General features: G+C 38.3%; 1 protein-coding gene across 2 annotated transcripts in view; it reads left to right on the forward strand.

The window, feature by feature from the left end:
- The window catches only part of kcnip4a (potassium voltage-gated channel interacting protein 4a), a 122,155-nt gene that overhangs the window by 36,090 nt on the left and 69,862 nt on the right, over window positions 1-16,203 (forward strand). The window contains exon 1 of one of the 2 annotated variants that reach the window (XM_017471850.3): window positions 14,953-15,188. The exons of the other annotated variant lie outside the window; for it this stretch is intronic. Coding sequence (XP_017327339.1) covers window positions 15,089-15,188 — 100 coding nt within the window. The 5' untranslated portion in view covers window positions 14,953-15,088. Of the gene's footprint in view, window positions 1-14,952; window positions 15,189-16,203 lie in introns of those variants that run through there. 2 annotated transcript variants of the gene reach the window in all.

Genomic DNA, 16,203 nt, shown 5'->3' on the forward strand with positions numbered 1-16,203 from the left:
CTGTAGCAGGAAGCTGGTTAAAGGAGGTGCTTTTTTAAAATTCTGTGTTTCTGGGGTCCCTGGGAATAATTGCCCAGTGACTAAGTCTTCTCAAGAGCCTATTTACATTCCAGAAAAACTGGCACTTGACAGCACTCTTTGCCTAATTTGCTCAGAGTCACTGGTTTTGTTGTTTGCTGTGTGGGTGGAAGAGTGTTGTATAATTATCTTGCATGTATGTCTGTGAGCGTGCGAAGGAAGGAGCCTGTGTGAAGTTCATGATAAGCTTACCTAAGATTTAATTAAGCTCATCTTAACCTCTGGCTGGTATAGATCTGGGATGGGCTCTTCTGTTTATAATCTAAGACATTCATCTTTGTATTATATTGAACCTGTACTGTTCAAGATGCATTGAAGTGTTTAACTTCACTTTTCACTTGGTCTGTGAACACAATACACACAAACACACTTGTGAGAGAGGTGATCTCATCCTGCATCTCATTCTGTATTCCTTCTAAGCTCCCTGAAATTATACATACTGTACTACCTTGTGATTGCAAGCTTGTAATTACTAGTCCACTAAAGTATTTGTGATAAGGATTAAATAGTATTTACATTCCTGAATCATTACAATTTTGAATAATGCTGTATTAGAAACTTGGCTGTAGACATTTTAGTTAGAGATCCCAGAGATTTTCTGATTCTCATGCCATCTGTGATACAATTTTGTCAAGGAAAAATGGCTGAGCAGATTTGCAAATGAAGGTTGTTGACATGAAGATGATACAACTCTCAGCTTGAGGAATTGCTTATGAATTTGAAATAATCAGGACTAGTTTACCATTTTTGAAATGGCCCTACTGGAATGATATGTATGATTAGTCATAGACAATTTAAACGCAGCCCATATGCTTGTAGCTATCAACTCTCTTTTCATTCCTCCCTCTCTCTTCTCCTGCCCTCCCTCCCCTCTTTCCCGCTCCTCCTGTGAAGCATCTGTTAAAGAGTGGAGTCACACAGTAGGAGGTAGCAGAACGCGCACACAGCTCATTTATCTAGTTACTCAACTGGGCCAAAGTTAACACTGTATTTTTGTATCATTCCTTGAGAGGAAAACCGATCATCACCTTGCCAAAGTTTAGAGAGGACCAGAATCAGCTAGAGTCAATGCCAGAGTGTCGTACTGAGTGAGGAGGCGGGAGTGAAGTGAGCAAAGACTTGGTCAGATCGGTCTGTTGAAAAGTGTGAGAAGTGCAGGGATCTATGAGGGGAAACACACTGTTGCAGGACGCCTGAAACATTCAGCAAAACAGACACAGTGAAAAAAGACACATAAACGGACAAAGAAGGTGCAAAATGGGTGCACTAATGGTCATTTTCTCTGTCAACCAGAAGCAAAGAAGAAAAAGGAAAGGTAGGTTGTTTAGAGCTGTTTTATTTTAAATGATGGCATGTGAGGTGGCTTGAAAAAAAAAACCTATAAGTTAGCATTACAGACAATTATATCTCCAATATTTATAATTAATATGAATTCATAGCTTTAACACATACTGTTAATATTGTAATATATGATTTTTTCCCCCTATTAGTTGCTTATAGGATAGGGTAATTCTTAATCTGGACGTTTGTGTACACATTCATTCATTCATCTTCAGTAACTGCTTTATTCTGGTCATGGTTACATGTTTTGTGTACATATAAGCAATATTTGTCAGAAACTCACCTTCATGAGATCACCTTTGTATTTCTCTGTTAAGCATGTCAGAGAAACATTGGAAATGTGTTGAAGTGAAATGTGTGGTTTTTTTAAGGGTTGTACTGTTTTTTTCAGCATTTTTGTTTCTGGCAAGTTTTTTTTTTTTTTTTTAAATAAATGTATGACATGTATGAAATATAGTTTTAAAGATAGCTGGCTCTGCTAAATTGCTGGCCGCTGCTTTACTGTTAATGCTTCATTATCAGTAAGTGGTTTTAAAACATCACCTCTGACTTTAGCCTGCATAAAAAAAATAAATATATGTATGAGCTTTACTGTTAAGTGCCCATTATCAGTTACCTCAAACAGACTTTTACAAGCTTATATTCTGCCTGCTCTGCAATTAATTTATGAGTCAAAATGATGGTAATGAATGACAGTTAGAACTCAGCCAAGTTTTATTTATTTCATATATTAAGCACTTCTCATTATTATTATTAATTGTATTTCTATTAGTTTTATTAAGTCAACATTAGACTAATGAAAATGTCCAGATCAGCTGATAATGTTACACCTATTACTACTTTTATTACACAGTTAATATTGTCCTGTTCTCTGTGTTGACCGTCATTAAGAGTCGTGTCTATATGGAAGGTTATATTTAGTGTCTCATTTCTAACCTATATTTTATGGATGTTTTGTGGAACAGGTTGAGAGTAAAATGAATGGGTGAGCTTGGTCCCTCTTGCAGGCAATAGATCACAGAGCAGACAGTTCTTTGCACTGTTAGCAGAAATGAGGGGAACCCAGTTTCCATCGCAGCCACTGTAGTGGTCATGCAGTCTACCATTGTAACACAGAAACATTGTAAATGTCAGGAATAGAGGAATTGTTTAAAGTTTGCTTTTTGTGTTTACAAGGTGTGTGTGGTACAGTAGGGATCTGTACAGAATATTTCAGTTTGTCGCACTTGATACTCTTTGATAATCTGGACTTAATATTCAAAACTGTCAACATTAACAAATAGAAAATCTTAACTGTGTTGAAATGATGCAAGCAGCATCTGTCCCTTGCCTCAATTCTATTAGTTTAATATGATACAAAATGAAAATGATAATTTCTCATGCCACACCACTGAATCATCAATTTTGATTGGTCCAAAGATTTGTAATCCACCCATCCATCCATCCATCTTCTATACCGCTTAGCCATCTTCAGGGTCACTGGGGAACCTGGAGCCTATCCCAGGAAGCATCGGGCACAAGGAGGGGTACACCCCGGACAGGGTGCCAATAGATTTGTAATAACATTTTATAAAACAACAAATAAGTAGTGCAGCTACGTGGCTAAAGGCAGCTATTTATTAGTGCGCTTGTTGTCATGAAATGTATGTAATGGAGGTTAGGACAGATGCAAGTGCAGATAAAAGGTTTGTTAAAGAGTGGCAGGCAGACAATTCCAAATCGTGAAACACTAGTGTCAAAACAGGCAAAAGGTCAGGCGATCGGCAAACGGGCATAAACTAGGCTAAACAAGGTCACTAGACAGCACCCAGGTGTGGGAAGCTAGATCGTCAGCTTCAGCGGGGTGAGAAGGCAACATGACGTCCTCAGCGGAACAGGATGGCAGAGCGACATCCTCAACCGAGCAGGGTGTCTGAACTTGGTTGGCCGTCTCGTCGACCTCGGACAGGAACATGGCTTGGGAGTCCGTCTCATCGACCTCGGACAAGAACATGACTTGTGAGGCTTTCTCATCAACCTCGGACGAGAACATGGCTTCTGAGGCCATCTCATTGACCTCGGATGAGAACATTGCTTGTGAGGCTGTCTCATCGACCTGGGACGAGACCATGGCTAGTGAGACCACCTCGTGGTTCTCAGGCTGGAGCTCTGGAAATGAGGTTGCCACGTTGACCTCCGGCTGGAGCTTGGCAGGTGAGACCACCTCGTGGTTCTCAGGCTGGGGTTCTGGAGATGAGGTTGCCACATTGACCTCTGGCTGGAACTCTGCTCGTGAGACCACCTTGTGGGTCTCAAGCTGGAGCTTGGCTCTTGCACTCTTGTGGAGCCGTTTATGGGTGCACAAGCTGCCTTTGAAACATTCCTGGGAGCAGAAATATGATTAGTGCATCCCAAGTTTACTGCACGTTGGACACTGTAGGGTGGCTTCTTTACAGCAGCCTTCAGTCTTGCATGCCAGTGTCACCTCTACTGCCACGCTGTTAGCGTGGGGCTGGAGCTGAGCAGTGGAGGCCACCCTGTTGATCCACTCATAAAATGTGTGGAACGGCAGATTGGGCTTGCTCATCATGCTGACTCCCCTCAGAAGTTCATCCAGGTTGCAGTTCTGCCCTGGATTCCTAAACTCCTTTAGAAATAGTTCCGCAAACCAAGTTACATTTCTGAGGGCACTGGACCCTGCACTGGCCAGATGCTCCACCCATAGTGCCAGGACACAATGAACCTGAGCCTCTGCCTCTTGTCCAGCTTGGAGTTTGCCAAGCTTGAAAAGTAAATTTGGCAGTGGAACAGATCCTGCCTCGGGTAGTTGCACAATCCACAATCGAATCTGGATGGTCTGTGTTAGTCCACTGAGGAAACTGGACTGACATATATGGTGGCCAGGCAACCCTATGTACGCTGGTATGACGTTCTCCTCGCTCTCCTGCTGCTTCCATGTTGAGGCGAAGTCTTCTGCCACAAAATGTACGTAATGGGTTTATTAAAGAGCGGCAGGTACACAATCCCAAATCGTGAAACACTAGCGTGATCAAAACAGGCAAAAGGTCAGGCGATCGTCAAACAGGCATAAAGTAGGCTAAACAAGAATTGAACAACGAGGGCGAGAACAAGAGCAAAACTATGGCACAGAAACAAAGAACAACAGCTTGGTATACGGGAAAACTCCTGCAATACTCCCGCCGGAAAATGAGACACGAGGGGCTTAAATACTAAACATGAGCGGGGGTGAAACACAAAACAGCTGAGACTAATGACACATACAGGAAACAACCAATGACAATACAGGGATGGAGACAAGACAGAAATCACAACACATTTGTCAGAAGTAAACAAAGTCAATATCACTGACAAACCCAGAAGCACGTGCTCACCCTTTGAGCTCGCGATTCAGGTTTCAGAGCATGCCACGTGCTCCAGCGCTTTGTGCGAGGGGTAATCATGACACTTCTTTTAATTTGGTATTTGTTTAATAATTTTTGTAGTAATAATTATTTCACAGGAGCTCTGCAAATTTAATTTAACCTAAAAAGAAACATTTTTAAAAGAAAAAAAAAGTGTTAATTTAAAAAAGATAAATAATCATTGACGTTGCAGTGGTCAAGTAGTAGGCCCTATGTAAGGAGAACATTTTTGTTACATTGATCAAAGAACAGTGCTCTGTCAGTGGTTTGAAAATTTTAGACGTATTTCTGTTCCTTAACATTTTCCAGCACAGAGAAAGTGTATCAGTGAGAGATAAAAGGCAAATACTGATAAAGATTGACTATTGTAGAGATTATATCATAAGTGGCAATAGGCAATAATGTTTTATAGCTGCACCATAGCGTTACCTGTAACTGTCAATGAGGGAAAATTCTGATTTGGTATTCTGTAACAAAAAAAAGGGTACTCTTAGACAAATTAGTAACTGCATGTTCTGTACTTTATCCAGTTATGATGCAAATGCAACATGCATATGTATATGTTTAAATACTTTATTCCATATCCTTCAAGTAAGATTGGCCAATCAATAGCTTCAAAAGCATATGTTTACCACAATTCTTCAGTCAAAATGTGTTTCACTAGACCCCATTATATAAAATAAAAATGAGTACGATATATATATATATATATATATATATATATATATATATATATATATATATATATATATATATATATATATATATAAGCACTAGGAGCTGTAATTTCCATATTTAGAACTAGAACTGTGTACAGAGTCTAGTATTTAATGCATTCAACTTTGATGCTCAACTTTAAACTTTCAGGAATATCCTTGGGTATAATATGACATTTAAAAATGGTAGACATGTTTTGTTTTTTTCTTTTTGCATTAGCATAGCTTCTATTCATTCTTCAGAAATGTGACCCAGTTTCAAATATGAAATATTTCATCCACTGTCATGGTTCAGAGTAATACATTGAAAGATGAAAAAAAAAATTTTTATAATAATGGAGAGAGATTTACTCAAAAAAGCATGTAACAATTACCACACAGTCTTAGTCAATTTAAATAAGCATCTTTGAGCAAGGTTTACATGACACCAAGTATTACTCTCATGATTTTTTTTAATTAAATTAAATTAGCTATTTTCTTTTTTATTAGTAAATTTGACTCAAACATAGAGTTAAATCTTTAACTATTGCACAAATAAAACAAGTAAATCAAACTTTTGTTCCTTTGTTTTAAGTAAATTCTACATAGTTATTTCACACGAGAAAAAGTACACATCATCTAAAAGTTAGTTACTACTTTATGGTCACTAACACCTTAAATTCATCCAACCAAAATTTGCATACACTAATAATAGGCTTCAAAAAGATTGGACTGACAGAACCCAACATGACTACTTAACTGATTTGAGTGCACACATACAAACCATGCACCTGACTGAGAAACACAAAGAGGGTGAATCAATCAGTTCAAGTAACATTTCTTCTTTTTTTCTACTTTTGTCAGCACTTGCAAAATAATATTAAATTTCACCCAGTAAAGAAAGTAAAGTATATATTTTGGATTTTAGCCACATATTTACATGAATTAATTTGGTACAGTAACAATTAATTTAGTAAGTTAAAGCAGTGAATAATTATATTAATGGGGGGGTGTGTGTGTGTGTGACAGTTTTTACCTTTTTTTTTCAAAAAGTGCAGCTTTTTTTAAAAAATAATGTTACAAAATTATTAGTCTTTATTACGGAGTATAGGTTTTTGTAGCTACAGTAATGTAAAGGTCAACAGAAAATAGAAAATAAAAGCAACATGTGTATCTGTGTATCTTTAGTATAATATCCTTAGTACAAAAACTAACCAGAGTTGTTGAGACAGAGCCTCATATGAGTGTATCCAGTGGCCTTTTATGAATAATGTGTACTTGCTTTCAAAAACACTGGACATAATGTTTTGTTGCCACTTTGGTGGCGGTGCTGCCATCCTCTCGCCCGCCTACACAGAGCTTGCTGAAGAGCTCCTGTGTTTCAGTGGTGCCTCTTATGTAGCAGAATCATGCTGGCATAATACATAGAGGCAAACACATGATGCACTTGAAGAACACTACAATGACTACAGTCCTACTCTAGTTATTGAGAGCTCTTGAGCTCTTAGCTGTGTCGTGTCTCACTTTGCATTTCTGCTTCAATTCTTCAGCTTCAGTCTTAACCAAAAGTGACTAAGCAGGTGGGAGGAGTGCACACTGTATATTTGTACAGTAGTAGCAGAAGGCACATGGTTCTCCTGTGTCAGGGCCACTTGCATTCCTCTTGCTGTGTCCTCTAATTGAATTTGTTTCCCTGGTCACCCACCGATTGGCCTGTGCTGCTGGCTCCAGTTCTGTCCTGGTCCTTCTGGTGTTTACACTGATAAACTGGGCACACAGAACACACACAATCACTCATGCCTACTGCAGGGAGAGCAGCTGTTACTCAGTGCAGGGTAGTGACTGCACACTACTTTATGCGTGCACTCCCCAACAAGGCCATGTAGTACACCTGGAGTGAGCTTATGAAACCTACTTTATCTTGGCAGCCAGATTCTAAAGCCAGTGTTATGTGTTAACCTGTTAATGATTGCAGTTTTTAAAACAAGATATATATTTATTTATTTATTTATTTATTTATTTAACTACTTGGATGCAAATCATTTGCAGTCAATGACTGCCTGAAATCTGTAACCCATGGACATCATCATATGCTGAGTTTCCTCCCTTGAGATGCTTGCACAGGTCTTTACAGGAGCCAACTTCAGTTATTGCTTGTTTTGGGGCTTTTCTGTCTTCAGTGTTGTCTCACTGACCTACTTACTTATTGCACCTAGTGGCCAAAAATGGCAACTGCATCAAGCGCTAATAGAGGCCCATCGGAGAGCGTATGTGGCATGCTGCCCCATGTTCAGTCTATTAAAAATTTCCTTGGAGGCGGAGCAGTAGATAGGACAGTTGATCACAGGATTGTGTTATAATTCCAAGTTGGGTAATTTAAAAATACTGCCAAAATAGCAAAGATAGCAAATAATCAAATTAAATTTTCATTTATGAAGTGTAATTACATTAAATTACATTTCTGAAGTGTAAGTACAGACAGTGTGTCTATGATATACTGAGACATTTCTATTTTAAGATACAGCGAAACCGCAATGATAATCTGCATTTTATTTATCATTTACAATTATGTAAAAAAAAACACACAAAATAAACAGAAGTTTTCAGAATATTGAAATATTTATAACAAAGAAAGTAACTGTTTGATAGATTGAATAATTAATATTCAAGATTCTGCACTATTTCTAAGCCCCTATTTAAATGTAAGCAAATTGTGATACTGACCATGTTAACTGTTTTGTACAAAAGGTTAGATTTTCCTCATGCCTAAATCTCTTTTATTGAAGCATGTGTTCAGACGACACTGGATTTGTATTTGATCCCAAATGGATCATAAGGTTTTGCACAAACTTGTGGCATCCATTCCAGCTCAAGTCATTAAACACACTGTCATTAAATATTCAAAGATCCTATTTTTTACTCAAGTTTACGATAATTTTGCATGGTTTTTGAGATCTAGTTAGGCTCTAAATTTTGCTGAAACCTTGTTAATGATATTAGCCTTCTGTGTGTGCCTCACCCAGTTAGACAATCTCTCAACTTAATATTGTTTGAGGCTATGCCATCATTAATGCCTTCCTGCCCCACCAAAATCTATGGTCATGAGCTGCTGCTGCTGGCAATAAACATCTACAGGCACTCTGAACAAAATAAAAAATTCAACTATGGCTACATCTGCTATAAACATGCCTACTGTAATGTAGCACTGGGCAATATGACAATATAATATTGTTTTTTGTGATAAATGACATCAAAAAACTGTTTTTAAAATATTGTTCTTGTTACACACAGTTAGTAAAAAAAGAAGCATTTTATGTTAAATAGTTTTGTAAATCTGAAAAAAGTGCAAAGCGTCCATTATTTTGTGATTGCTACAGAGGTTTAGAAGCTGGTATGGATTTAAACAATGGTTAAAATGAAAGCAGAACTTTTCTGAGATACATGTTTAATACAGATGAGTAAAGGTGCCTTTTACAAACTCCGGCAAGCCATCATGTGCCTTTTACTGGTCTCCACTTTTACTGGTCGCGTAGAGCCTGGACTCTATCCCAGGGAACTCGGGGCACAAGGCGGGGCACAAGGCAGGGCACAACTGCCAACCCATTGCAGTGCATAAACTCACATTTACACACTACGGACAATTTTGAAATGCCTACACAGCGCACGTGGGGGAGGAAACCGGGGTACCCGGAGGAAACTCCCAAAGCACAGTGAGGCTATGCAAACTCCGCACACATAGGGTGGAGGCTGTATTCAAACCCCTAACCCCGGAGGTGCGAGGCAAACATGCTAACCATTATGATCCTGGGTTCATCACTGAATATGTGTCCAAGTCGCACCATCTGGTGTTTAGGAACTAGTATTAGTGTTAATATATCTTTCTGTGTCTTTATACAACTAAAAAAGTTTATAGGATTTAATACAGTAAAGAAGTACACTAGTGTAAAGTATAATTTAAATTTAAGAGCTGGTAGAATGGAAAAGCAGTTACAGTGTTTCAGTGTATGCAGTTTTTATGTACTCTCAATGTGTATGCATATTTGATATACAATGGTAGATCAGGAAATTTGACAAATATTTTACAATTCCAATGAAAATATTGATTGAACCTTATTGTCCAGTTGAGGGCAGCAGAACCATGTCTATCCATGCAAGTTCCTTTAGGTTTGCTGAGATGAGACACGTAATGCACCCTGCACAGCTTTTGATGGACTTATATGTAAAGAAATTAACCATTTTATAATTTACTCAATAAGCTCATATTAAGCAAATATAGATTCATACATGGCTTGTTTGTTGTTATTTTTATTCAGTAAATACAATGGTTTCATGTAAGATACCTGGATATTATAAATAAAATTTGTTCCCTTTGAACGCAATTTATTTGAGAATCATGAGCATATTTCAGAGATAATAGAAAACCCATGCATTCATTAAATTCTTTAAAGGCCATTAGGAACTCTTAGAATAAACACAGTAACACATTGAGGATATTTATTATACTTAACACCACTAAGTCCATATGCTTACTGATATATTTATCAAGTATCAAGTATTCAGTGGTAATTAAGCTACACAGTGAAGGCTGAATAATTACTTTTGCTCTGTTTATCTAAATTAATGTGTTGTGCTTTGAATCAAAACACAGACCATAAAAGAAACTGATGTTGTTTTGCTTTTATTACTGACAACACAATTTATTCCAGAACTTGTAATGGATGTTATTTATTCAGAATTAGAATTCAGTCACCCTTTTGTCTATATCGAATAGTAAATGGTAAATACAGTACAAAACACAACAGAAAAACAGAATAAAGCTACACTTTTAACCTCATCAAGAAATCCAGATTTTATTATCATGTGAGTTATAATTGTCCCCAAACCTACATGGCCTGCATTTGCATATTGAAACTGACAGGCCATTGTATTTTTATGATGCAGTAACACTCACCTCACTCACATGTTCAATACTGAAAATGAGAATTTTAGCCTCCTTGTTTATTAAATTATGTGACAAAATCACTGCATGCTACTCATGCTGATTCACAGGCAGCATAATACACTCGGTGGAAAATGCTATCCGTCCTCTTCCATAGGCAGCCATGATTGGCTATTGTCACTGTGATTGACAGGGGAAATATAGTAGAGTTTTGCATGTTCTCCATGTTGTTTGCATGGGTTCCCTCCAGCTTGTCTGGTTTCCTTTCTAAAAATGTCAGTAGGTGGTGTAGCTACATTAATGAATGCATGAATATGATCCTCAGTGACTTTAGCTGAGATTAGAGATGCTGCTATGAAAATATAATTATTGCTTCTTAAGGTTACGATTACTGCGTACAGTGCATCCGGAAAGTATGCACAGCGCTTCTCTTTTCCCACATTTTGTTATGTTATAGCCTTATTCCAAAATTGATTAAATTCATTATTTTCCTCAAAATTCTACAAACAATACCCCATAATGACAACGTGAAAGAATTTGGTTTGAAATCTTTGCAAATGTATTAAAAATATAAAAAAAAAAAAAAAAGCACATGTACATAAGTATTCACAGCCTTTGCCATGACACTCAAAATTGAGCTCAGGTGCATCCTGTTTCCACTGATCATCCTTGAGATGTTTCTACAACTTGATTGGAGTCCACCTGTGGTAAATTCAGTTGATTGGACATGATTTGAAAAGGCACACACCTGTCTATATAAGGTCCCACAGTTAACAATGCATGTCAGAGCACAAACCAAGCCATGACGTCTAAGGAATTGTCTGTAGACCTCCGAGACAGGATTGTCTTGAGGCACAGATCTGGGGAAAGGTACAGAAACATTTCTGCAGCATTGAAGGTCCCAATGAGCACAGTGACCTCCATCATCTGTAAATAGAAGAAGTTTGAAACCACCAGGACTCCTCCTAGAGCTGGCCGCCCGGCCAAACTGAGCGATCAGAGAGAAGGGCTTTAGTCAGGTAGGTGACCAAAAACCCGATGGTCACTCTGACAGAGCTCCAGCGTGTCTCTGTGGAGAGAGGAGAACCTTCCAGAAGAACAACCATCTCTGCAGCACTCCACCAATCAGGCCTGTATGTTAGAGTGGCCAGACGGAAGCCACTCCTCAGTAAAAGGCACATGACAGTCCGCCTGGAGTTTGGCAAAAGGCACCTGAAGGACTCTCAGATCAAGACCAAGACAAAGATTGAACTCTTTGGCCTGAATGGCAAGCGTCATGTCTGGAGGAAACCAGGCACCAATCATCACCTGGCCAATACCATCCCTACAGTGAAGCACGGTGGTGGCAGCATCACGCTGTGGCGATGTTTTTCAGCGGCAGGAACTGGGAGACTAGTCAGAATCGAGGGAAAGATGAATACAGCAATGTACAGAGACATCCTTGATGAAAACCTGCTCCAGAGCACTCTGGACCTCAGACTGGGGTAAAGGTTTATCTTCCACAGGGCAATGACCCTAAGCACACAGCCAAGATAACAAAGGAGTGGCTACAGGACAACTTTGTGAATGTCCTTGAGTGGCTCAGCCAGAGCCCAGACTCTGGAGAGATCTGAAAATAGCTGTGCACCGACGCTTCCCATCCAACCTGATGGACCTTGAGAGGTCCTGCAAAGAAGAATGGGAGAAACTGCCCAAAAATAGGTGTGCCAAGCTTGTAGCATCATACTCAAAAAGACTTGATGCTGTAATTGGTGCCAAAGGTGCTTTAACAAAGTATTCAGCAAAGGCTGTGAACACTTATGTGCATGTGCTTTTTTTTTTTTTTTTTTAATAAATTTGCAAAGATTTCAAACAAACTTCTTTCAAGTTGTCATTATGGGGTATTTTTGTAGAATTTTGAGGAAAATAATGAATTTAATCCATTTTGGAATAAGGCTATAGCATAACAAAATGTGGAAAAAGTGAAGTGCTGTGAATACTTTCCAGATGCACTGTATGTAATAGTTATCCCCATTAATATTAATCAAATTTAACAAATAACTGCTTGAAATAATAATATTCAGCATTAGTGTTGTGTCAGAATTATGATCAAATGTTTCCTTCTTGTTGTTGCTAAGCGGACAAATTTGACCGGGTACAAAATTTGCCAAATTAAACACAACCATGTAGATCAGTGTCAGATATGGCGCGTAAACACGGATGCAAGTGCAGATACGGATAAAGGTTTAATCACAAACACAGTAAAACTCAAAACAAGAACTCAGAAAACATCATACACCATATAACATTAAAGCATGAATCAAAACATAAACATAGAAACAAGGTGCACACATAGAGACGAAGAACTCAAGATGACCAGTGCTGTACAAACTGTGGCTTATATAGTGACGCTGATTAACCAAAAACGTGAATCAGGTGAGGCCAGTCATGTGACGTAGCACTGGCTGCTGGGAGCTGTAGTCCCGGGTTAGTTCCTGCATATCCATGACAATCATATTTTGATAAGACTAGTATTGGCTCTGACAAGAAAATTACAACATGTGCAGTTATTAGGTAATAAGCTTCATTTATCATTGGCTAAATGATTTGTGAGAAATTTTAAATGTTACCAAAAACAGTTTAAACAATAACGGCTTTTACTAATAGCTGCTTTAATAGAGGAACAAACGATGGTCATGGCAAAAATGGTACACTTGTGGCTACTGTGATTAGGGATCTGTTACAGTTTTATTTGTGGCAGCTGGGTTCACTCTAAATATAGATAAGGACCCTGATGGCAGGCTTTGTGTGGCTGCATGGTGCAATCACTCAGGACCTGACATTGTGTGTGTGTGTGTGTGTGTGTGTGTGTGTGTGTGTGTGTACCTGTTGAGTTCTTTTCTTACCTGTGGAAAATGATGAGAATGTGTGAACTATCACACCAAGACAGGTATAGGATAAGAAGTTGTTTTTAAACTTATGGTCAGTTGCACAAAAATGTTCTTTGGTGTCATAAATAAATAAATAAATAAAATACCGTGGTGTGCTTAACATGCACTTGTGGATGACTCTAAAACCATAGAGAGGATAATTGAATCCAATGGGAGCGCTTGATGATGGCAATCAAAACCCAGGTTGAGCTAATCTTTAATCCCCGCTTGTCTTCCCAGTTGCACATGATTGATGAGAGAAATTGCTGGAGGAGAAATGTGTGGGAAAAGCAGCATTGTGAATATCTTTTATTAGAATCTCTGCATGGTGCAAAAATTTTCTCACAATTTGCCTACCTCAAAATCGCTTAGCTCACTGTTATTAATCGTGCTCCATGATAAACTGATCTGGAAGTAATCATCAAAACAGTCAGAGGTTTTAGACATGGACCAAAGGAACGTGTTCTGCTTTTAAACCAACCGCCCTTATTAGACTGGAGGACATGTAATGGTGGGTAATTTCATCTCTCAGTCTCACACAAAACCCCCGTTCTGGGTGAGTCATTGTGAACCCAGAGCTTGAACGTGGTTTCATGTCCTTGGTGCTTCTGGAGCTAAAAGAGCCTTTTACTTAACTCTCACCTAAAAGATTGGCTTATAATTTATGTTTCTATCGAGGGTATTATCAAAATAATTATTCTTCTCTCACTTAGAAATGCTCATATTGCTTAGTATTCACAACTTTTTCAGTGCTTACTTTACAGAAACAGATTATTAATCATGTGTGACAGATTGACCTTGTGGGCAATCAGGTGAGGTGGCTGCTCAGTTAATTGCATTAATCCAGCTTCATTAGCAGCGGAATCAACGGACTGTTGCCGTAATCAAATCTAACAGAATAGCGTGATAATAACAGCACGAAAGAAGAATGAGCTGTCCTTTAAACAGCTGCCTTAACCTTCTGAACAAACACAAGTACTGTTTGTTTACAGCAATTAAAAAAGTATCCAACTTGCTACACTGCCTTTAAGAGTGTGTTGTACTTTCATTCTTTTTAGCTTCATGTTTAAACACATAATTGTTGCACTTTATATTAGTTGTAGTTCCCACAGGGATGCTGAATAATAGTGAGTTTGGCATGAAATGTAGTGCAATATTTTGGGAACAGTCATCGTGTCTAGCATGGATCCTTACTGTATTTGTTTCAGGACCAGTTTCCTTGGTAACAGATGCTCAATGTGACAGCGTCCTGAGGTGTGTAGAGCTTCAGAGCTATACACACTGTGTATTGTCTGACACCAGGTCTCAGAAGATGGACTGAGGCATTATCTTATTCTCTGTGTGTCCATTGGGGAAAGATAAACTCCACAGAAACATCCTCTTTATTATGGAATATTACACAAGGAGGGGAAAAAATTGTCGTTCAACCTTTCATTCAATTCTTCCTACCTAATACCTGTCCAAAGATCCCTTATCACTTTTCCTTGTCCCCCTTAGCTTTATCTGTTTGCCTTTGTCTTCACCATCACTCCAACTTGCCCTCCCTGCTCCCTTTCCAGCTCTGCCCCTCCCCATCTCTCCTCCTCTTCTCCTCTCCTCTCCTCTCCTCTCCTCTGTCTTTACGGAGGATGTGAAGAAACAGAGTCTCTACTTGTAGTTCACAGCAGAGTGTTCTGTGTCCAGAGCTGTGCTCACACACACACATGACATGACTCAGTCAGCACCATGAACTTGGAGGGTTTGGAGATGATCGCTGTGCTGGTGGTAGTTGTTCTCTTTGTAAAGGTTCTGGAACAGTTTGGACTTTTAGAGGCAAGCTATGATGGTAAGCAAAAAAGTGGCAAAGATTCTGTGTTTTGTAATGTGGTTAGTATTCACACTTACAGTAGAAGAAGGTGGTTAGTTCTTTACAAGCTTCTTGTTTGTTTGTTTTTATATATATCAGTAAATGCTTCTGTCATCAGTTTTTTTTTTAATGAATGACAGGGTATGTGCTGTAACTAACAACACACATGTCCAATGTCCACTTGTTAGATAATTATTAAAATGTATTGCATAGTTTTGTAACCATGTGATCAAGTGGTCGAATGTCCAAAACTGGAAAAGAAGTATTTTATGTTTCAAAACTATGTACTTGTTGCATCATAGTATTTTTATTAGTGTAAAATTTTGGTTAGTTGTTAATAATAATAATAATAATAATAATAATAATAATAATAATAATAATAATAATAAGGCTAAATGAGAACTGTTTCCTTATTATTGATAAATAACTGTCAACAACTTTGCATAATTCCACGGCTAATACACATATTGAAATGTTCTCTGAAAAGATCTCTTGTGCTGTAGATTAGTATTGTTTATCAGCTTTACTCTGTTATAAAAATGACTTTAAAATGACCATATGCTGTTGGGAATAAGCTTCTCTGCTTCTTTATATTGAGCACAAGCTGTTTTGTGGGAAAAGATGCTGGAATCACAGCGAGGAAGTTCTTATTTTGAATGTGTGAATCGCTCGTTCTGCAACCACATGGCTACCTGTTATGTATAACCTGTTATGAGGAACAGTCTGAGACAACATGCTGCTTAAAAACAGGACTTGTTGGGCTTGTTAATGCTGTGGGGGGATTTCTATATTTGGAGGTTATATAGTGTGGGGCAAATACGCCTCTCTGTTATATATGTCACCTACAGGTGGTTAGGCTCAGTGTCTTTATGGTAGATCTATAAATAATGGAAATAATGAAATAATTTTAAAATTAAAATTAAAATTAAATCACAAAAAAGAATTAAACACTAAATGGATCATTTACATCCTGGCCACATCTGAAAGCCTGCAA

Source organism: Ictalurus punctatus, chromosome 7 (assembly GCF_001660625.3).
Source record: "Ictalurus punctatus breed USDA103 chromosome 7, Coco_2.0, whole genome shotgun sequence".
In the NCBI taxonomy this organism is placed as follows: Eukaryota; Metazoa; Chordata; class Actinopteri; order Siluriformes; family Ictaluridae; genus Ictalurus; species Ictalurus punctatus.